The sequence below is a fragment of the Notolabrus celidotus genome, chromosome 17 (genome assembly GCF_009762535.1).
Source record: "Notolabrus celidotus isolate fNotCel1 chromosome 17, fNotCel1.pri, whole genome shotgun sequence".
Classification (NCBI taxonomy): Eukaryota; Metazoa; Chordata; class Actinopteri; order Labriformes; family Labridae; genus Notolabrus; species Notolabrus celidotus.
Genome location: NC_048288.1, coordinates 13,226,001 through 13,249,692, shown reverse-complemented (window position 1 = coordinate 13,249,692; position 23,692 = coordinate 13,226,001). Strand labels below are relative to the sequence as shown.

The 23,692-nt window shown below is 40.1% G+C and overlaps 1 protein-coding gene across 3 annotated transcripts; it reads right to left on the bottom strand.

Annotated features, from left to right (window-relative positions):
• Positions 1-416: 416 nt before the first annotated feature.
• LOC117828898 (polypyrimidine tract-binding protein 2-like) lies at positions 417-19,239 on the bottom strand. 3 transcript variants are annotated; one of them, XM_034706294.1, is made up of 14 exons: positions 19,092-19,239; positions 15,234-15,261; positions 14,135-14,153; positions 12,039-12,211; positions 11,524-11,664; positions 10,260-10,415; positions 10,061-10,171; positions 9,760-9,970; positions 9,406-9,521; positions 7,233-7,266; positions 6,190-6,282; positions 5,652-5,868; positions 2,543-2,620; positions 417-2,393 (listed from the first exon to the last, which is right to left on the bottom strand). In XM_034706294.1, the coding sequence occupies exons 1-14, from the start codon at positions 19,097-19,099 to the stop codon at positions 2,264-2,266; spliced, it is 1,515 nt and encodes a 504-aa protein (XP_034562185.1). In that variant the 5' UTR covers positions 19,100-19,239; the 3' UTR covers positions 417-2,263. The 3 variants fall into 3 exon arrangements, with proteins under 3 accessions (XP_034562185.1, XP_034562183.1, XP_034562184.1); XM_034706292.1 differs by having other exon boundaries at positions 14,093-14,153; positions 19,092-19,238; XM_034706293.1 differs by having other exon boundaries at positions 9,772-9,970; positions 14,093-14,153; positions 19,092-19,238.
• Positions 19,240-23,692: the final 4,453 nt, after the last annotated feature.

Below are 23,692 nucleotides of genomic sequence, written 5' to 3'. Positions count from 1 at the left end.
CTTAAAGATTGAAACTCCTGCACACACTTCTCTGATCCCCAAGACATTACGAAGGACATGAACTCAGTGTCCTCAGTGTTACACAAGAGCAAGGGTGGGGAAAACATTACCAAAAAAAAAACCAAAAACGTTTTGTCACTGTGACCTTTCTTTAAATGGATTTTTCAGAAAAGCAATGGTGGGTCATTAGTACAGAGTTCTTTTAAATCTCAGCTTCAACACAAAATAAGCTCCTAGCTGTGGTGACGAAGTTAAAAGGCCCAGTTATTTTCAGATATAATGGTATTAGCAGAAGTGAGGATATACTTTAGTTGTTGTAATAGGTTTTTCTTCTTCCCCAGTGCAGTGGAAAGGTCTTTTTTGTAGAGTAGTTCTAAATTCTTTGCGGTAAGAAATGTCGACCAAACACAATCCTGTACATTATCTTATCCCAGGAATCTGCACCTTTATAATGTGACTTCAATTAGCTCAGCACATCTCATTATCCATGCTTGTGCCTGATGTAATTTCACTCACACAGGCTCCAAAGCTGGCAGCAAAGCTTGGAAATATTACAACTGAGGCCATTCAGTAATTGATAAAGGTGTGAGAACAAGTAGATAGATCAGATAGATTGTTAGCAGATAGCAGAGGCCCTGAGAGACTGATTAGAAAATAGGCAACTACCAGAGGAGAGGAAAGCAAGACATCAAAGATATAGATTATGTCAGTTGGCAGGGTGGGAAACGCATCAACAAAATGTACTACTTGTCTTGTGAATTAGTACCATCAGAGGGCTCAATCTGGCTTATTAGCGCTTGTTTTCAAGTGGCTCCAAAATGAATTTGGGCTTCCTTCCCACCCTGGGACTGAAGATGGTTTCAGAAGTGAGCGGAGCAGACAGAGCAGAGAAGAGAGACAGAGGAGGTGAATGCAGAGCTACAGAATAGTTTTATTAGGCATGCTACAGACGTAATGCAGAATACACGAGAGACCATGAGAGGGAAAACTCAAAAAGCAGGAAACCAAGGCGCACCTCTCCTTGTTAGAAAATAATTCATCCTTTAATTGTGCCTCTTTAAAACTATACCAAATCCTTACATTTTGAACTGTATAAAATTGGACTTGGAAGAAAAAATATACATAAGTATTATTTCTGAGCAAACACCTTCAGTCAAGAGGTCCTGTTGGGTATTAAAAAAAAAAGTGGGGAAAAGGTCACCGCTAAATGTTGTCGCATTTCTTCCCTGAAATGCAAAATTTCAGTGTTTTCAAATGCTTTCTTCTTTTTTGTTAAAATGAATTAAAGGAACTCTAAAGGCACAGAAACTTTGGTCCAACTGAGTAGCCCTCTCGAGTAAACTGTCACATGACAATGAATTCACAGTGGATTCATCTTCTAACTGTTTTCACAGCATGCAACACTTTCTGATGTAAGATCCTATCATGACTATACATGCTTAGAAAACCATTGTCACTGACGATTACACCTCACTGCTAGGGAAAAAGAAGCATTGAAGGCTTGAAAAACACAAAGAAATACTTCGCCATGAGCCACGTTATGATATGTGACGCCATGTCACTTCAAAAGTGGAGAACAATCTTGAACTGAAAGTAATAAAAAGAAATAATGGAATTCAAGTTCAACTGCCTGAAACAGGCTGGAGTAAAAACTCAAACAAGTTGCCCCAGGACTATCCTCACCGAATGCTAAACTGAGAAGGAAAGGGTTGTGCATCTACAACTCTGGAACAAAACCAAAAAGCTACGCCTGGTTTGTGGCAGAGCTTTCAAAAAAAAGATGAAGTCCAGAGGATGATAAAACAGCTTGCAGTCTCGCTAACCTTCGGAAATAGTGAACACCAATGTGCCTCAAAAGCATAGGGTAGTTAATAAACATGACCAGCTGTAGAAACTGTTGATACTGTCAAGTAAGGCACATTACTGTATCTGTTCAACTAAATCAAGAATAAAAACACTGATCAACATCAAACTATCGTAGGGGGAACATCTTCAATCTTTTGCTAGACATAAAAATACAGAGGTACAGTAAAGAATATCCCGGAGGATCCAGTATCTGCAATGTACTCAATTGTTCTCTTTAAAAAATGATGCAAGTCAAAGGTTTCAGTCTCAAGGAATGACAGGATCAACGAAAACCCCAACAACAAAACTAATTCAATCAATGTGCCCCACAGTGTCCAGACAGAGTCTGAAAGGTAGCCGACAGCCAGCGTAGAGGTGGTGAACCCTGGTACTGTCAGGAGTTTGTGGATCAGGTTTCTTAGATGGTGGACTTGGAGAAGGAGACTCTCAGGTGCTGGCTGCCTCCCATGTTGTAGTTGTGAAGTTCGATTAAACCCTGGGTGGCTTCCTCCACTGTCGACATCTGGATGAGAGCCATTTTACGATCCCTGGAAGATTCAAACATTGGTTAGAGCCAAAGGAAACACAAAGAAACGCAAATACTGAACTGGGTCAATATTTACAACGCTGACAAAGTGTTGTCAGGTCCTGTTTGTTGGGTTCATGTCAATTATTACAAAAGATTAGATCTACGTACTGGAAAAACTTGAATGCTTTCACAGTGCCTCCAGTGTTGGAGAAGAGCAGCCGCAGGTCTTCTTCTGACACATCTTGTCTATTGGAGAAAGAGAGTTCAGAGGTTAGAGTCAGGTATGACATTCTGACTTAATGCGACAGGCTCTGATCTGACCATCAGACGCTCATATTGACCTCTATGTTTTGTGAATAGTATTATCTGAACCAGGTCCTGTTTTGGGAGTTATGTGTCTGAGTATTAAAGGTGACATATTACGCTCTTTTTCATCAAAATATATTGGTCTAAGAGGTCCCGAAAACATGTCTTTGAAGTTTATTGCTCAAAAAAACACTTTGAAATCAGATTTTGGCATGCCTGTAAACCCCTCTTTTTCAGCCCTGCTCAGAACAGGTTGTTTTCTGTGTCTGTGCCTTTAAATGAGAATGAGCTCTCTGACCACGCCCCCTCAGGATGTGGATGTGCCCTCGGCTGTCCAGCACGTTGATCTAATGTTTACATGTTGGCTGAATATACACGGCTGCTCACAGACCCGCGTCACTTCAACCCTCTGAATTTGATCCAGAATCTGATCCTGACGTAGAGGCGCCTGCAGCAGGACCTTTCTGAACGATCGGTCACAGATTTAGTGTTTCTTGTTGTTTTATTTGTCAGTATGTTGATATGTGTCTTGGAACACAGCTACTAACATGTAGCTATGTGGCTATGCTAACTAGCGCTAGCACTTATCCATGATAAATAAAAATCATCCACTAGATCTTCAAATCTGCAGACGTGTGGAGTAAAACCGACCTACAACTAGCATGCCTCCCTCCTAAACTCCTTGTTAGCACACATTTGTGCAAGTTATGAAAAACGGAGGAGGGGTTGAGTTGTATTTTATACAGTCTATGGGCTGAACAAACTCCGAGCTCTGACTTGCGTTACAGACCGGATGTGACGTATGAAAAACACTGAAAACTGAAATGGCTCGTTTCAGCACACATTTACAGAAAGGTGGAGAAATCAAAACAGGGGCAAAATCCATTTTTTTCATTTTCGGGGGGTTTGTAGACATGCCAGGGACACATAAATCGATTTTGCATGATATGTCACCTTTAAGTTTTGTTACTTGGGCGGACTTGAGGAAGAACAGCTGTTGCTTTGGCCACAGCTAAATGAGATCCGAATAAATGAAATGAAACTCAGCTGTCTAGAGTCTTTTTTTCATACTCGCATAACATTGCCTACTTGCATTGAACTTAGCACTTGATTGTTGCTGCATTGCCAGGATAGTTAGAAAAGAATAGAATAGACCCATTCATTTGCTGTATGAAATCACATCTAAAACATATTACCGACTAAGATAATGATGTATGTACATATTAATATACATGGAATAATAGATTTTATAATTATTAAAATTATGTTTTTTATCAAATGCAACAATGTGATATTGGTGTCATATATCGTCAATATTTATCGGCATCAGCCATTGAAAAACTGATATCTAACCTTACTGGCACCAGTTGACTGTTTTTGTTGAATGCCAGACTATATAATGTATACATTGTTCAACAAGTTGTTTGCATTTGTTAACACAGAGACATTTTCTTTGTGGTGTGGTTGTTGGGACTCTGAACTGAATGCAGGAGGTGTGGCGATTGCATGGTGAAAGCAAGCATTGTGGACACTGTTGGATGGACATTGATTAAATATCTATATGTGAAGTATGGATAGAGGGCATCTGACAGTGGTACGATGGACATCTTGTTAACTCGCCCACAATGTCTTGTTAATACTGGTATTATGTTATTTTCATTATTTGTGCATTATTTTATTTTATTTTTTTCATTGTCTGATACATTATTTTTCTTCTCTGTTTGTTGTTTTGTCTATTTGTCTGTTTGTTTTTTATTATTTTTCATGCCGGTCAAACTCATACATTTTATCGTTATTTTTATTTATTTTCACTCTTCGGCCTGGCACTATTTGGTCCTGTATGTTGTGGATATATGCTGTTGAAAATTTTAAATCCATGACTTTAAACTTAAGTCATAAAAAAAAGAAAAATTGATATCGCTCGATCCCTGTCTGCTACAACTGTAGCTGTGTAGTATCTCCTGCTGGACATTATGCTCATACTCACCCCTCATTGTCAACTGAGGGGTAAACATTTTTTGAAATGTAAATCAAGTGCAGCAGAGAAAATGAGAAGTACCATATGCTAAAAAAAAAAAAGACCACTAATCAATGTAATAACTATAAAACTAAACAAAGCAGCTGATTCCATTTCTTAGTTTACAGCCAATATTTTAGCATGTCATAGCAAGAAGATGCACCGAAAACATACTAAAAATCAGCCTATTCTACGTGACATTGATTCCTTAAAACTGGGTGATCATTTAAGAAATGTGTGACCCCTGATAGTTTGTATAAAAAGATTCCACAAATGAATAATAATAATGATTCATAGGATTTATATAGCGCTTTTCTTGATACTCAAAGTCGAATGACCAACTACATTCAAAAATTCGTATTAAAAAAAAGGCAGGTTGCTACCAAGAGCTCATCACTTCAGCAAACTCGCCCTTCATGCAAACGTAAATGTAATTTCTTTGACGACTCTGTGGCTGTAGAAGCAGAATCAGAATCAGACACTGGGAAAAAATGAAAAGGGCTTCATCTGTTTCTAGAGAAGCATTGTAAACAAAGGGGAGCTTTGCTAAGGCATGAGAGCAGCCTCCATCAGACCCACTTAACCCAGAGTGTTCAAGCTGCATATAGAGGCTATCCTGTGTGGGACGCGTGGGAAAAAATGTCAGTAGTTGTGGACAAAACAAACTGACACAAGAGACTGTGGCGTCTGGAACATCATGATTGGTGAGGGAGTCCAGTTGGAAACAATTCACAGCACTAATGTTGGATAATACTTTTGAAACACATTTAGAGGGAATTGTTCTCAAAACTTATAAATATCACTAATTGTTAACATTTTAATCATCCATCACATGGTTAGACAGGCTTCAGGTTGCATGTGGTTGCATCATAAAACACAGAGTTTGAAAATGGAAAAAAATGGAATACGGGCTCTAAAAGTGACTAATCCTGGACTAACAGCCCTGGTACTTACGGGATGTTGGAGAGGTGGAGGGTGGCAGAAGGCGGGAATATGTTCTGAAAGTTCTTAGAGCCCGGTTTCTTAAAGCGATGGAGCGGGGAGTTTGCATAGTCCTTGGTCAGGCCCTGATCGTCTAGGCCGTCACGAGGCAGCGCCACCGTCTGGTGCTTGGACAGTGTCACCCGGATGATCTTCCCGTACATCTTTTGGCCATTCAAGTGGCTCATTGCTTTGGAGAGGAAGGAGGGTAGAGGGTGAAGATGAGGACATCTGGGGTGATGAAATCATTGGCCAATAATAGTAACAATGATGACATACGAAATAAGAGTACTTGACCGTGCTCCATGAATAAGAGATTGTATTTCTGATAGTAATACTATATAGCTACGTAATAGCAGTCCTCTCTGACTTAACTGGCACATTCACTTGTTGGGTTTATAATAAAAAAAACCTCTTAATTTGAAAAGGCTGCAGAAGATCTTGTCAGGAAAATCACTGCCACTAGAATTGGGGGACAATTAGAGCATGGTACTAATGGCCTCCCCTTTACCTAGCTGGGCCTGGTTGGCGTCCGACATCTGAATGAGAGCGCTGTCTTTCTTATTGTACAAGATTTTCACCCTCTGGACATCGCCGTACACTCCTGCATTAGAGCCACAGGCAGGCAGGAGAAGAAGAGGTGAGGTGGAGAAAAAGCAGACAGTTAGGAAAACACAAAGTTAGCATCGGAAACAAGGATATATAAGAACAAGAAACAAAGAAGAGAGAGAAAAAAAAGCAGACTACACACAAGAAATTTACAGTGGAATTATAGAGTGAGAGAGGTGTGTAGAAGAAAGAAGAGAGAGGAGAGGAGAGGAAAGAAGAGAAGAGGAGAGACACCCTCCAAACAGAGGAGTTATCAAGCTGTCAGATGGCTCTATAAAAAATTAAATAAATACAGCATGCTTAACTAAATGAGCTAATCCAGCATTCACAGATTACTATGTAGGTTTAGAATACTTGAATTAACATTAACCCAAACCAATCAACATGAGGGGAGTGTGCTAGAAATGATCAAACAACCTAGTCTGTGCAAACCAATACACACATAAGGGTTTTAACATAATAATAATAACAATAATAATAATAAAATAAATAACAGTAACGATATAAATAATAATAGTAGTATTTATATTATTATAATAATAAATAGAATAATAATATAAATAATAATAGTAGTAATAATTATTATAATAATAAATAAAATAATTAGTAATAATATAAATAATAAGAGTAGTAATAATTATTATAATTATAATAATAAATAAAAAAATAATATAAATAATATCAGTCATAATATAAATAATGGCAGTAATAAAAATAGTAACAATAATTACAATAATAAATGAAATAATAATGATAATATAAATAATAAAAGTGATGCGGAATACGGTTTACCAGAAGGAGAAGGTATAAGAGATTTAGAGAGATTTAGAGAGAGTGAGAGAGAATGAGGAGAGAGAGAGAGAGAGAAAGAGAGATAGAGATAGAGATAGAGAGAGAGAGAGAGAGAGAGAGAGAGAGAGAGAGAGAGAGCTAACGATAACATACCGAAGAGGGTAAACAGACTTTGGGGCGTAACCATCTTTAGAGGGAGAGAAGAGCAACAAGCAGCGTGAGACAGGTAGAGAGGTAGAAGAGTCGGAGCGGAGCGGAGGTAGAGATGGACAGATCGATCCAGAGCGGAGGTAGGTAGGAGGAATGGTGGTTTTTGTTTTCCCCCCGGAGAGTGATGGAGGTGGTGGGTCATGGAGGAAGGGAGCAGGCGGCGGAGGAGGAGGAGGAGGAGGAGGAGGAGGAGGAGGAGGAGGAGGAGTCATGGAGGGGATTTTTTGGGAGGAGGGTTGTGGGTGGTTAATATGAGGGAAGGAGGTGAAGGGGATGATTTGAGGGGTTAAAAAGTCCCCCACCAGTACATTGAGTGGAGGGGGAAGGCAGGGAGGGGAGGAGATAGAGAAAGAGAGAGTGAGAGAGAGAGAGAGAGAGAGAGAGAGAGAGAGAGAGAGAGAGAGAGAGAGGGGGGGGGGGGGGGGGGGGGGGGGGGGAATGGGGGGGGGGGGTGAACAGGGAGGCAAATGCAAATTGGGGAAAGATTAAAAATAAAAAGTGAGGAGGGGGGAGGGACAAAAAATAAAATATAGGTCAGTACACTGGAATAATGCAGGTAGTTTGGTCAGAGATAATGGCTTGGATCAATGTTTTCTTTAGTCAAAATACAGCAAATAACTTGCGCCAAAATGTCTTTCACCCTGGACAAGCATGGGGTAAAAGGTACATTCATGTCAAAATCATAATAAAACCAGCAATATAAAGTCATAACCATGGGCTCAAAACAACATGCAGCAGGTTGAACACCGGAAGATCTACAATCTTTCAGCGGGGGGAGGATGGTTCTATAAATGTGAGCTGAGAGGGGGAAAATTAGTTAAAAGAGCATGCAGTTAAAAAAGGTTGGGTTAGCAGTGACAGTAAGCATGCTGGAGTTGTTGTGGACACCACTTTGGTAGAACAAAAAAATGGCATTCACACAAGTCCAAGAGGCTAAAAGCTGAAGCACAGTATCTTAACATCAGGGGGTTCAGATACTGTCAGAGGCTCCGCTATGACACATTCATTATAGCCAGAGAGAGGATGAGGAAAGTGGCAGAACCATAGCTCAAACAAATAAGTTGCTTGTAAGTCGCAGTTAAAAAAACATGATGATAAATATAAATGGAAATAAAAACGAGAGAGAGAAAAAGAGGGAGAAAAGACAGCTAGCAAGTGTTTCAGAGAGGCAAAGGTGTTTGCTCCCAGGACTGAGAAACAGGTTAGGAGGACCACAGAATGATTTCATATGAGCTTTCATATGAGCTGAAGATAGGTGAGGAGAGCTTAGAAAGAAAAACAGAAGAGAGACAGTTAGCTGAATTAGATACAGTTTGACAAGAGAAGGGAAGGGCAGAACATTGCAGGAGGAAAACAGGGTGGGGGTGGTGGGTTCTGGTGCAGTGACAGACACAGCAAAGCCACCCCCTCTCGTTTAGGGGCAGCAGGGGGGGGGGCAGAATGACTCTTGACCAAAAGGAGGGGAAAAAAACAGAAAGGCCCTGGGCAATGAAAAGGACACTAGAAGATACAGCAAAGAAAAAGGTTAGACAAAATGTTCTGTCCCCAAATCCAGACTGATTGGAATAACGAGAGGTGTGGTCCGTCACTGAGAGGAAAGTTTGGGTTCCTAAGGTGCTGTTTCAAGTATTCTTTGGTATAGCTGATGAGTGACTGTAAGAGATAACTTCCCTGAGGTTACAAATACTCTGCTAGTGTGTCAGAAGAGCGATACAGGAGTTTTTTTCTTTAAGTATTCTAGCTCTGATGCACCACAAATTTTAATTGTGGGTGCCCAAAAATGTCCCTCTTAAGCATAACAGAATCTTCTTTAAAGCTTTAAAACACACTGACGCTAGTGTCCAAGAACACAAAAGTGTTGTAAGGTCAGTAAGCCAATCAAAACAGTTCAGTTCTCACGTCATATATGATCAAAGACTCCTTGAGTACACTTTCAAGACAATGACAATGGAAACAGTAGCACAAGAGGACAACTGGTCACAACCAGATGAAAAAAAACTGAAAATAAAAAAAGGGAGAAAACACAGAAGGATGAAGGTGGTTGGTAGGAGTAGAGGGTTTAAAGCCTTAGATAGTCCACCTGACGGGGGTGTGTGTGCCTTGTTGTGTTACTGACCTCCTCGTTGAGGTTGCTGACCAGCAGAACCCCGCTGGACCCCGCCTGTCCAGCTAGGGCCACCCTTCCTGCTGCAGCTGCTGCTGCAGCTGCCGCACTCAGGGGGTTCAGGGCTCCTGGCAGGGAGAGGACAATACAATCATGGCATGGAGAGCAGCACTTTGAGGGAACAGCATTACAAGACCGAGCGGGGATACAAGCGGCTACGATGACTGATGGGCTGTCCCAACTCTAACAACCATCACACTTATGGAGTATTGCAATTTACATTAAGACTACATGTTTACAGCATTTATCCAGTGTGTACAAATAACATGTATGGATGTATGAAAGTAAAGGAAAAATGTGATCTACCTGGAATCTTACCGAGGAGGGAGTTGGAGTCTTTGCTGAAAGCAGCGGCCACCGTAGGGTCAATGCTCGGCTGGCCGTCACCAGCAGGCAGCTCAGGTCGCGTGTAGTCACGGCTCTTATCATTGTTGTACTTGACATTTAGGTTGACCAGCTTAGAGAAGTCAATACGCAGTGTGCAACATGAATTGTAGATGTTCTGGCCATCCAGTGCCTGGCGAGGGAAAACAAATATATCATCACACTTGATGTTCAGAGCAGTGGCAGTTCAAAGAAAGAAGGTAAGTAGAGGACTACTTCTTACCAGTTTGGCCTGCTGTGCGTTCACAGGATCACTGAACTGCAGAAGCGCCTGGAACTGATTGTTCTTTGTGAATGTGATTATCTTCATGACTGTGCCGAACTTCGAGAAAATCTGCCAAAAAAAACCCCAAAGACACAAACATGAGTAAAAAAAGCACTACAGATATTCTGCTGTGTAAAATCACACAGTTCGCGCCTACCTGTTGCAGTACATCCAGCGTTACAGGGTAGAACATGTTGTCGATGATGATCCTCAAGACAGGACTTGAGGCTGCGGCAAGAGCCTCCTGAACGTCTGAGCTTGGTGACCCGCCGGATTGGACCGCCGACACTGCCTGGAGGACTGCCTGGGTCCGCTATGAACAAACACAGGTTGCAAGACTTGTCACAATCTTCACAAAACGGGTCCAGAAACCAGAAATATATATGCAGACAAGAGAGAAAAAAAAGAAAAAAAAGAAAGAAAGAAAGAAAAAATAAATAATTTAAAAAAAAAACGGGTCAACATCTTGTCCGTTGAGCTCTGCTCCTCGTACTAAAAAAAGTATGGGGGGGTCAAGTTGTCAGTTATCAGGCCCCTCTCCTTTGGATTCATCTACAAGTCAGAGTCCTGGAGGCAGACACCCTCGCTGCTTTTAAGGGAAGGCTGAACACTTTCCTTTTTTGATAAAGCTTATAGAGCTGGTTCTGGCTTGGACCAGATCTTAGTTATGCTGATATAGGCTTAGACTGCTGGAGGAACTGACACACTGGGATCCCCCCTCTCTGCCTATCACTTACTTTAACACTCCCTGTCCCATTACAGTTACTAACCATAGACCTGAGTCCTTGAGCTCCCTCGTCTCGTAGGTTCCTGAGTCACTCTCTTTTCATCTCCTCTTTCCCTCTTTCAAACCCTGATTCAGTCGAGGCAGATGTATGTCTAATATGATTCTGGTTCTGCTCAAAGTTTCTGCCTGTTAAAGGAAGTTTGACCTTGCCATTACAACTTGCTAAAAGCTGCAAAGTGCTCTGCTCATGGTGGATTAAGATGAGTCTGGATCGTATCCTGTCTTGATGTTGGGTCTTTGTAAATAATTTAACATAGGGTACGGTCTAGACCTGCTTGGTTTGAGAGAACGTTTGTTGTGATTTGGTGCTATATAAATAAAGATTGATTGATTGATTGATTGATTGATTGATTGATTGATTGATTGGCTGATCGTAACTATGGCATGGCACAAACTTGTGAAGTCATTCTGGAAATTTATATTTCAAAGGTTTTATCAAAATCTAAAAGTATTTACACGGCCAAACCAACAACTCAAGCTCTCAACCCAAAACCAACAAGGCACAGGAATTAGTACTTTTGCATAAGAAGCTTTTCTGAAACAGTAAGTGCTATTTCATGACAAGAGTACTTTAATTAAAACTTGAATGATTGGCGGAGTTTCCTTTACACCAGTTGTCCTTAAATCTACTCACCTGGTTGCCAGCATCAGTTTTCAGCTCCTTGTGATTGGAGTACTGAATAAAGACAGGAACATTGCGCACATGAGGGGTTACGGTGGTGTAGTAGTTGACCATTGTGATGGCCGCCTCTTCTGTGCCCATCTCCAAGAATGCCTGGAAGACAGGAAGTGAGTTCGAAATGAGTATCCTATGATTGTCACTGAGCACATAAACAAGCCTCACTGCACTAAACTTTTACTCTGACGATCATTAGAGTGAATTACAAAGTAGTTCCGATCTGTGAAGGCAACACAGATAAAGTCTCAGTGGTGAAATGAGTCAGCTTCCAATCGATTGTGACCGGCTGACACACTGACACTGGTACTCGAAGAGAACAAACCAGCTGTACTTGACAGTAATCTAAGAGAGCACTGCCTGGCACATCCAAAGAGTCTCCTCAGCTGATGGATGAAAGCCTCCGTGGTGAGCTGTAGGTTTCAGATGACTGAAACTGAAACCTAACGCTGGGATTTTAGGTTCTTGCTCACCTGGTTCTTCCCCTTCAGCGTGAGGATATTCGTGACTTTGCCGAAAGGTAAACCGAGGGCGATGACTTCGGTCTCTGAGGCCTCGTTCGGCAGTTTCCTGATGTGGAGCACGCGGGACGGCGGGGCCTCCTCCACCCGAAGCTTTTTGCTGTCGCTACCGTTAGAGGTGCCATCTGAAACATTGACAAAATCATGAATGAATCGTGTGAAGTGCTGATCAGATCAATGATGGTTTGTCTTTGTCTTTGTTTGTCCTTAACGTACTCTCCTTTCTCACTTCTTGACTAAACAAAACGCTTCCACACGTCAAATTAAAAAGCAGGTGGAGCGCCCACAATTTCAAAATGCAGTTTCGCATGTATGGCTGAAATCTTTTGTAACATTGTTTAAGTTTAGAGTTGTACTGTGAGTAGTCCTAACATTAGAAATAAAGAGTGGCACTCAGATCAGGTTGCTATATTTACTTACAAATAACCCGATATGTTCTGCAGGATTCCTCTCTTTCCTTACTTGCAGAAGAAGTGCCGTTCTTTCTTTTTACTGCTTTAACTTTCATACAGTCATCATCTTTTCTCATATCATCAGTCTGACTAAAGCAGACAGACGGTGATCGCGTCAAATAACCTGCACTTTCACGTGAGCGTACACAGGGCCTGAAGCAAGCTTACTCAAGCAGACAACAATATTATATAAAACTGGTTTTGCAATTATGTTGGTTAATATATTCAACTATTGTATATATAAATAAATACAGAACTACAGACCAGGGGTTTAATGCAGTGTGCTTTTATCTTGAGTCTGTCTTTATCAGATCCAGCTCTCTGACCGCGGGTTTGATAGCAAAAATAGAGACAACAGCGACTCACACAGCACTGCTGTGGACATTAAAGTAAACACAAATCCTGTTAACAGTCTGTTTGAGTGGCATTAGTAGTCTCTGCAATGTTCTCTTTTTTCTTACTACATGCGTATTTTCCTAATCTTTTCTTCTTCTTTTGCTTTAAAGCAGGCACAAGATTTCAACAGGGTATTTGATACACATTAGTCTTATATGGACTAACATGAACTTGCATATTGTCACGGTGAAAATGGTAAATCAAACTGGTCCAGAAGGCACCCTGACTTCAAAATAAATAAATACTAGCTATGAATTATTTGACAAAGTTTAGATAATAAAGACTTCTTATGCTGATGGAGTAAAATCTAGAAGTTTAGGACGATGTCGAGACTATAAAGAGGGGCGAGTTTTTGCTGTTTAATGCATTTAGCATTCTTCTTCTTCTGTTACTTAATGCGGTTAGCAAACAGCTTTCAGACATGTTACAGTTGCGGTCTTGGAGGGAGTACCACATTACAACCTAAAAATGATGTAAAATAGTAATTTTTAAGATGAGATAGTATTCAGATTAACTCTGATTTATAATAAATTAAAGAATATTCGAAAAATCGTGACTCATACCTAGTGGTATACACCTCTGGCTTGCTTATGGACAGAAATAATGAGCGTAGGTAAATAGTCTCTGTGATGCAGTACGGGTAAAAGCGCTACAAAAGAACCTTCTATGTCTGCAGAGCTGGTGGTTTAAGATCACCAATGGTTGATAATGTGAACCTAACATAAGACAGAGTCTGAGATTCTTCACTTTAACTCTATAAGACAAGTCCCCTTAGTGACGCTGGCTTAGATGGGGGTGTTGTGAAATAATTATTGACTGTAGGCTTTACAGTGTTATATTTTTCTAATGTTTAACTTTGTCGTGTTTTTGCAGCAGCAGGTCTTTGAGATGTCTGATTTCACTCTGCCTGTGAGGAGGCATTAAAATGCAGCGGTACCCACTACGTCTGTTCCAGTCACATGCTGCTGTGTGTGGGTGCCCACCTACTGAGGAGCGTGATGTTATTCAGATACTTAACAGCTCCCATGAGGGAACGTTTTCAACTCACACTGGCCTGTTCAAATTTTTTAAACATATACATCTCTTGACCTATGAAACGGCGTCATGCATATTCTGCCAAGCCCCCTCCCTCTTCCGGGGTGGTCGGAACGAACTCACCACTGATACTGCTCATGCCAGAGTTGGGACTGTTGTACATACTCAGCTCGTCTGATCCTCTCTGTGGAGTGAAAAGAGAGACACATGAGTGAGACAGAAGGGCACAGCTGTGACGATTTTCCAGACAGGTCCTCGAAGACGACAATAAAACAAAAGGTCTCAGTGGAGTGTTTAAAGGGAGGAAAGGAAGATAGAAGAGTGGTTGCATGGGGACATAAAACCGCAGAGGAAAGGTCTGACTCCTCCTCTTTTTGGTGTGGCTTAATCTCACTGAATTTAAGATGTCAAGATGTGTCATTTTCTCCTGAGCTGTACGAGGTCCCAGTGGGGCATGCTGGAGCTGACGGGCGCCCTGAGCTCTTAAACCTGACTGATGGGATGAAGAGGAACCTGGCTGGGGACCCATTACACACACAACTTTGTAATAGCTTCATACACATGTTTTTTTGAATCTGACCAAGTGAATTTCGAATCAATTGTTCTTTTGTCACTAACATTCTTTATGGTAACTATAAACTAGGTGCTGCAGACGCTGCTACAGCGACATGACACAGATAAATTCAACGGGTAATAAAGTTGTCTGAGTGAGGCCAAAATGTGAGCACAAGCTGAAGAAATTCACAAAGTTTTTTTTTTTTCTTCCAACAGCTGGCAGCCCTCTCTGTTTTGTCGATGACACTGAAATATTGATGAAATAAACAAGAGTGGAATGACCCGCCGTATAAAAAAAACAGTATTTTATGACTGTTTTGTTTCCCTTTGAAAGAGGACTTTAACTTTGTTATGTGCGGATGGGAATGCAGCTGGCACTAAGCAAACCCGGTTAGGTAGCAGGAACAACAATGTGCTTACACAAGGAAACAGGTTTGTTTGGTGATCAGCTGAGAGAGCACAACCCTGAACATGTCAAATTATTTTCACAATGGAATCTCAAAAGTAATGTCCTTGATTCTTTGAATGCTGCGTTCAAGGACCAAGTAAGATATTTTATCTGTCTGGCCTCTAATACCAAGTTTGACCATTAAATAAGTGTACATGAAAAATATTTTTTAAATTAAATCATGCTACAAAAAACCCCAATATTGGGTAAGCTTTTGCATATCTGCAGAGAAGATAGTGAAAATCCAGGCAGTAAACTCACCTTCACGCCAACTGCAACATCACTGATGCTGAAAGACAAAGCATTTTGATTTGGTCAATATAAAGGCTTCAAATAGGAAGATTTAATAACTTTACATTTAGGCTGTCCAATACACAAGAAGCAGACATATGGATGTTGCAAAACTGCTATAGTATTAAGCAAGTTCAATCTGTAAGATAAAAAACAAATCATGACACACACACACACACACACACACACACACACGCCTTTCCCGTTAATGGCCTGTTTGAGTGGCAGTCGCGTTAACCAGCAGCAGGACGAGGTGCTGCTAGTAGAGGGCAGTGACAGCGTTTGTCTCGATCTTTCTGTCGGTGTTTCTGTGACTCTGCGGTGTGGCGCGTATTTTTCAATTTACATTTTATGCTCAATGTAGTTAGCAAACAGCTTGAAGACACTCTATAACCAACGTCTGGCGGGAATACTGTATTACAACCAGGCACCAGTGAAAACGCTGAAAAATTGTACTTTTAAAATGAGAAAATGTTTGCAGCGACTCTTCGTTTTTTACCAAGTGAACGAATATTAGAATATTCGAAACTCATTGCCCACCCCTACTATCTCCCATGTGTTTCTTTTGTCCAAGGTAGGTACATTTTTGTTTTCATTTTCTGTACCTCACGTGTTACAAACATCACGTGGTCTCATATTACACTCAGGTATCAGGGAGGTGTTTTAGGTTTAAAGCATGTTTCGATGTGAATCGGCTGTTAAAGGTGGTCTCCAGCTCTTTTTTAAAGAGGATCAATATGCTACTATTGCCAACAACCACACAGACACAAAGGTTGACAGCTTTAAACAGGACATTTCCCCACCTTTGGATACAAAGCCAACAGATTGGTGGGCATTGTTAGTACACTGTGTTTGAAGACCAGCAACATCAGAGCCGTCTGAGCTTTTCTACTGCTGGATTGATTATGACCTGGTTGCGCTCCCGGCTTACACCTGATCGAATACACATGCAATTTTTTCTAAATAAGAACGAGTAGACAGAATACTGGACACACTGAGTCTGAAGTACTTTTCTGTTAGCGGTATGAGTCTTCACTTTGTGAGGCTATGTCCACGCAGAATATTTTTCTGAGCCTGATCGTTGATAATCAGCGCATTAACATATACCCAAATTCAATACTGTCACTAATATGCATTTCATTTCTGTGGAAAATATAATCTAGGGGAAAAACAACGTATTTGGCATTTTTTTTACATTAGAATAACAATGTTTTTTTATTGATTTATTGACCATTAGCATTTCCAAAGATCGATTACAGATAATGCTTAAGAAGAGACATAGTTACAGATCAGTCTGGGGGGGGGGGGTTAAAATGTAAGGCTGCTAATTTGTTAATTCTTATATTTTCTTTATAAATACTACACATTTTTATTATATTTTATGTCTTGAAAAACATACTTTTTTGTTTTAATTACATCAAAGAAGGGTGCTTTGTGATATTTCTTGCTTCATAATGTTGTTTTTTCATAGTAAGTGCACAACGTCAAAATAGGAAGTGTATACTACATTGATTGAATAAGGATAACATATGTCAAAAAATATATATGCAGTTTTCCTGGCAAACATTATGACTTCAAAATCATCCCTGTGAGAAAATCGGAACAGAATTGTGAACAAATCCTGTTACAACCTCATCATTGTGAATAGTACTTAGCTGAGTGTATTGTTACATTCCTTGTCTGACATGTACACTCCTCTTTTAGTGTGTTCTGATGCATCACATGTTTAACAACACACAGAATTTGTAGAAACTAAAGGCAGACACTGAAAAGTCAATGGCATTAAACACTACTCCACATAATGGATACATTATATACATTTTGGATCGTACAGTCTAAAGCAGGGGTTCTCAAACTTGTTTGGCTTGTGTACCCCCCTTTCAAAAACAATTTCAGCCAAGTAGCCTACCCCCTTGTATGGGTAAGAAAAAATTTCAGGATATGGGAAAATAATATGAATAAATGTATGCATGTGGCTTTACAGTGTCATAATAACATTGAAATGAAAGATGACACAAGTTCAATACTTTTTTAGTCCACTCTACTCAATATTTTTCAAGAGTGAGGCAGCTAGTACCTCTGATGGCCCAAGGAGCACACTGATGTATTTCTGTGTAACAAGAAGCATTTTAACCACCTGTCCATTGTTATCCTCCTGGCCGCATTTCTACTAGGGATGCACCGATCCTACTTTTTAGGTGCCGATACCGATACTGATACCTGGGCTTTGGAATCTGCTGATACCAATACTAGCCGATCCGATCTCGGTATTGATTTAATAATCTCTTTTCCTTAATGTGAGGATAGAATCATGTTTTGGCAATTTTAGGCTTTTCTGACTTTGTAAACCAAAATAAAATAAACATTTTTAAACTGACAGTATCATTATTCAAGAGATTATAAATGTGTACCAGAAGTTTGGTGAGTTAATCTTCACAACCAACAGATATCACAATTACAATTCAACTAGGCAAAAATGCACAGACCGGCCGGCGCTGATGACCTAGGAGACGCACATGGCTGTTGTAAACACATAAAAGTATAGAACTTAGATGAATAGATCTGCCATATGGATCGGCACTATATATCGGCCACTTGTCCCTGATATCCGATGTAGCTTTTCGAGTCCGATCTGGCCGATATCTGATACCAGGATCGGATTGGTGCATGCCTAATTTCTACTAGCATGCAAATGTACGTGATCGCTCGCTGAACAATTGATGTCAAAAGGTGGAGGCAGTCTGGTCCAAGCGGTTTTGCAAATAACATATTTTATGAATGAATATGCTCAATTTGGAAATAGTGCCCTATTTAAAGTTGCATTGAAATAAAAATTAAATGCTGTTGATGAAGTTTTTAAATCAGATTTTTTAATCTGTTGTGATGCAACTTATTTTTTACATTTGTCACGTACCCCTAGGGGTACACGTACCCCCCTTTGAGAACCACTGGTGTAAAGCACTACAGGGCTTTATTATACTGCAACACTTGACTTTTATCATAATAACATATTCTGAAATGTGTATATTGTGATTTTAATAATATGTTGAACACATCATTATGTGTTAATGTCTGTTACCTTCCTTGCAATACTGAGCAACACGAATATAATGTGCTGTTACATTGTTCCAACAGTGTACTACATAAAGGGCTCGTTTATGATTCATTACATCTACAAGGAAGCGTTGAGGTCATGTTACTTCTCATCAATGTCAACCCAACCTGCCAGTCTTTGATGACACGAGCACACAGTCTAAACTTTACACCGTCTATGAATGGGAACACGAGACGCCATTCATCACAGCAGAGCCTTTCAGAATGGGCAAAGTGTTTTGTTCGAGCAATTACTGAAACGAGGGGAAGTCTTATCCTAAGACCCTGTAGGTGACCCGTCTGGTCAGTTGAGTCCGGTTCTCTTCCACATCAACACAAAGGATCCACCTTACTGTATCACTTGTTAGCATAACGGTGTGCTAAACTTCACTAGCCTGCATTAGCTCCTGTTGCAGAATACTCTCGGGGAGAAGAAGAGTGCATTATGGGACATTATACAACATGCCTCTTCGGGAAAACATCGCGTACAGTAAGCGTGTTGTTTCCTGAACGCTCAGCTTCAATGCAGACACTGAAATAAACATCAGTCGGCTGCTAAGTTATGCTAACATGCTAACACTTCCTTGATGAAAGGGAGCGCGTGGCTATGGAAACCCGTGAACAGAACCAGACAACACCATACAACACAAGACGCATTCACGGACCCTGTGCTCTGCTGTGCCTAAAATAACAAACGATGAATATAATGTAAAAGCATCGTAGAGAGAGATTTACCCGTCCATTTCTGAAGGATTTCTCAGTGTCTCTCCGCTTTCAGTCCTGTTGTCTCTTCCAGTTTACACTGACACTGCGCACGCACCTATACACATGAGAGCAAAATGGAGGCAATGTGAAGATGCAAGACGATGCAATGGCGGAAATGAGCGAAAAGTGCCGAAGCTATTCAGCACGGTGCCTCGGCGAAATGAACTGGAACAACATGTAGCAAATTAATTCAGAGCTGTATCATTCAGTCTATGATTCAGACTAGTTGACCTACCATATGCAACAATTTGTTAGACATATGAAACCCCCTTTCTCTGTCTACCCTTTATGTAAATAAATACAGGATACAACATTCAGTATTTAAAAAAATTGTTGCCTATATGTAGGCCTATTATAGTAATATTCCACATCAATATATTATATATGAAATATAAGTATGTATGTAAACTTGGGGACCATTTTTGCACTTATATCATTAGCTGGAGACAGAGGCGTCGCCAGCAATTCTGGGCCCCCTGAAAAGATATCTCAGTGGGCCCCATCACCACAGCCAACCCTACAAAATATAATGCTGCTATAACACTGGTTTATTTGCATTAAACAAAAATATATGCTTAAAACTATCCTGGTTAACTGACTCAAATCTGTATATACAAATATATATATATATTTTTTTACAATTTCTCCAAATGGAACCGCAAAAATATTGACCTTTAGACTGTCCACTTCTGTTAACAAGATTATTTGAAGCCAAGTGACTTGTTGAATAACAACAAGAGGGAATTATTTGGTATAATCTAACCTCATGAAGTCAAATAAAGCTCTAAAAACCTACAGTTTACTCCCAATCAGTTTTAGCCACACTTGATGCTATAAAATATGACAATTCCCCACTTTAGGTGTGAGACGCACATCTTATGGAGCCGGAAAGAAATACCAGAAAGGAATTCTGAATATTTGTTCATTTATTCAGACAATTTTAGTTATCTTATTGCAGTTATAAAAAAAACAAAAGAAAAGTGTAGAAGAAAACACATTTTATTTCAGGCCATTAAGGCCCCCCCTCCCCACTTGGGCCCTAGGTAGTCAGTCCCACTTTTCCCCCCACTACGACGCCCCTGCCTGTATCATTCAGTCTATGATTCTTCAGACTAGTAGACCTACAATATGCAACAATTTGTTAGACATAATAACCTCCCCCCCTTTCTCTGTCTAATCTTTATGTAAATAAATACAGGATACAACATACAGTATTTCAACAAATGTAGCCTATACTGTATATGTAGGCCTACTATATCAGTCAATCAAGCTTTATTTATATAGCACCTTTCATACAAGTCAAATGCAACCCAAAGTGCTTTACAGTGATTGAAAACAAAGAAGCAGAAATAAAATAATGGCAAGACATATTAAAAAATAAAAATGGATTTTAAAATAGAGAATAATGCACACTGACAACAATGTGTAATTAAAATAAGTTAAAGCATCAGATTAATATTAATAATATGAATAGTTCAAATGGATAAATTTAAAAAGGGGAAAGGATAAGAGTTGAAAATAAAACTAAGGCTAAAAATTTCAATAAAACAGAGTAGATAAATTAAAATAAATAAATGAATGAATCTTTCTTGTTTTTAATCGCTGTAGAGCACTTTGAATTGCATTGGATTTGAATGAAGGGTGCTATATAAATAAAGCTTGATTGATCGATTGAGTGTAATAAGCTATTCTTTATAAATAAGACCTTGTGACGGAGCAGTTATAGAGGGCAAATGAAGTACAATTCTCGGTGGCCTATTATAGTAATATACTGTATATTCTCTAGAAATATATATTCTACAGATATATACATTCTAAAAATATATGTATATATCTTCAGAATGTATATTATATATATAAACTTGGTGGCCATATTTCCACTTGTATATCATTAGCATAATATTCTTTGTAAATTAGACCATGGGACAATGGCAAATTATGTGCAATTCTTGGTGTAATCAGCAGCCACAATCCATTCTTAGTTAATTCCCCCTGAACTGGGACCATAGCAGAAAAAGCCCCAGGTAAGGTGGTGCAACTGCCCTTGCTGGGCTCCTGCACCTGACCAGGATGACTGTTGGCTCAAAGTTGAGCAGGATAGGCAGAGGATTAGATTTTGGTTAGAACACCCTAACTACACATGATTGGCAAATAGATTTGAGTACTGCTTTGTTTAATAGGGGAGCAGAAATTAACACAAACTAGAAGGCCCTCAAGGGGCTTCAACCTAGAAACAGGATTGAAAGGAAAGGATATTACAACTCCCAAATAGGAAACCGATGAAGGAACTCAGGTCTTCTTCCAGCATCTTATGCCTTTAGGTTATCAAGATGCTTGGCAAAGAGCATCTATATGGCCAGAACTGAAGCCCACACAGATAAATACAGTTGTTTGACATGAGAATATATGCTTTTGGGTTATCTAGAGAACCCTTTAACATATATCTGTTTTCAATTGCCTTATAGCTCTATTACCACTTCTAGACATGTCTTCCAGGTGTTCAGACCCTTAGGAAAATGTCTGACTGACATTAGAAACATTCCAGAATGTCAGGGGAACCATGCATAATAAGGACTGTTGATTGGGCCATTGAATCAACTTATTTCTGTATTTATTTTTTTGTTAGATGGGCAGTAAGGGACTCCTTTTGAATTCACAAGGGGAGAGGAGAAAAAAATACAGGGCAGTTTTTGCATAATGATTAATCTTGACAGACATACGTCATGCTCCTGGGCTCCTGACAACGTCACGCCCTAGGTGAAATTAACGCCTAACTGCTTATCTTAAAGGACCTGGGATTTAATTAAAAATGACATTTCCCCAAAGACTTGTGCTTCTGACGCTGCCATGTTGAAATTAGCTGATGAGGGGCCCTCTGAGCAAAAGAAAAATAAGCAAACTGTCAAACGCTCAGCAACCACTGCCGTTTATCAGTCCTGCTCGCTGCTCAGGAAATAACAGTGAACTGACATCCTGCATGGCACCATGGATACAAGTCATATTGTTATTAACAAGAAGGGGGAAGGACAAAAAAAACAAGCCTGTCAAATGTGATATGGGCACAAACAATGTGGTCGAGCTAAGTAGGGGAATAGGTTGCTGAAATGAGCTCTTAAGTCACTGCACACATATTTTTCAGACAAAGGCATACTTTAAGACTTGAAATTGGTGTATTTTGTAACGAGTGCCACTCAAATTGTCAGCGCTAAACAGAATTAAAGAAAGCAGTGAAGGAAACGGAAATGTAACTGAACTTAGTCACCCACCTCGAATGCTATCAGACCTTTTAATGGCATGTTATCAGTTCTTACCACAGCCATTCGAATTTGTCAGAGCTGCTCTTACTGTTCATATTCATCTGTTATCAACACACCTTCAGCAGGGCAGAGGAGGCAGAGCAAAGGCAGAACATTAGCATACAAAGAAACAAATCTAAACATGAGGTAAAATACCACAAAACAACTAGTTAAGTCATAATTTACACATGATTTACTTCAATGGAGACAACTCAGGTTTCATTTTTAATGTAAGGCGCTGTGTCTTTCCAGCACCACTATTCCAATAATCTCAGCATGATCATTAAATGATCTTGGTTTTGGCTTCTAAATGTAAATGTCAGTGCATCCTTCTTACATATGGATGATATCTGGTGATCTCAGCTCACTAGGAGGCAGGGCTCTACATATAGCCTTTGGATAACACCCCTGAATGCCAATGAGAGTTTGCATGCTAAACATTCCTACCTAACCCCTTGTTTCCACTTATGTATGTCCATAGATATATATGGATGCCTCTTGTGTCTGACACAAGGAAGCACATTTCTGGATAGAAACCTGAGACTGAAGCCATGGTCAGAACGATCTAACTGTTTCACATCAGGCTGATAAAGATGTTGCCTTTATTTGAATGTAAACCGACAAAGGCAAGCTGACTGTATATAATGTACAGTCTAACCCTATTTTAGCAGTACTCACGACACCCTCTCTACTTTTAAGATTAGGCTTAAAACTTTCCTTTTTGATAAAGCTTATAGTTAGAGCTGGCTCAGATTTTGACCAGCTTTTAGTTATGCTGCTATAGGCTTAGACTGCCGGTGGAACTGGCGCACTGACACACTGGAATCCTATCTTACTTTAACTCTCCCTCTCCCATTGAGAGTTACTGACCATGGGTCTTTCTGGAGTCCCTGAGCTCCATTGTCTCGTAGGTTCCTCCGAGTCTCTGCCGTAGACGTCCTTCTGCTGTGGACGTTCCAGACTCCATCTGATATGTATGTGCTGGACTCCAGTGGCAACCACTATTACTCCTACTACTATTCATCTCATCACTGTCATCACTCCCTCTCTCTCTCTCTCTCTCTCTCTCTCTCTCTCTCTCTCTCTCTCTCTCTCTCTCTCTCTCTCTCTCTCTCTCTCTCTCTCTCTCTCTCTCATTGTCCTCTATCCCTCTTTCCAACCCCAATTTAGGCAGATGGCTGTCTAAAATGAGTCTGGTTCTGCTCAAGGTTTCTGCCTGTCAAAAGGAAGTTTTTCCTCGCTCCTGTAACTAGCTAAATACTGCAAGGTGCAATG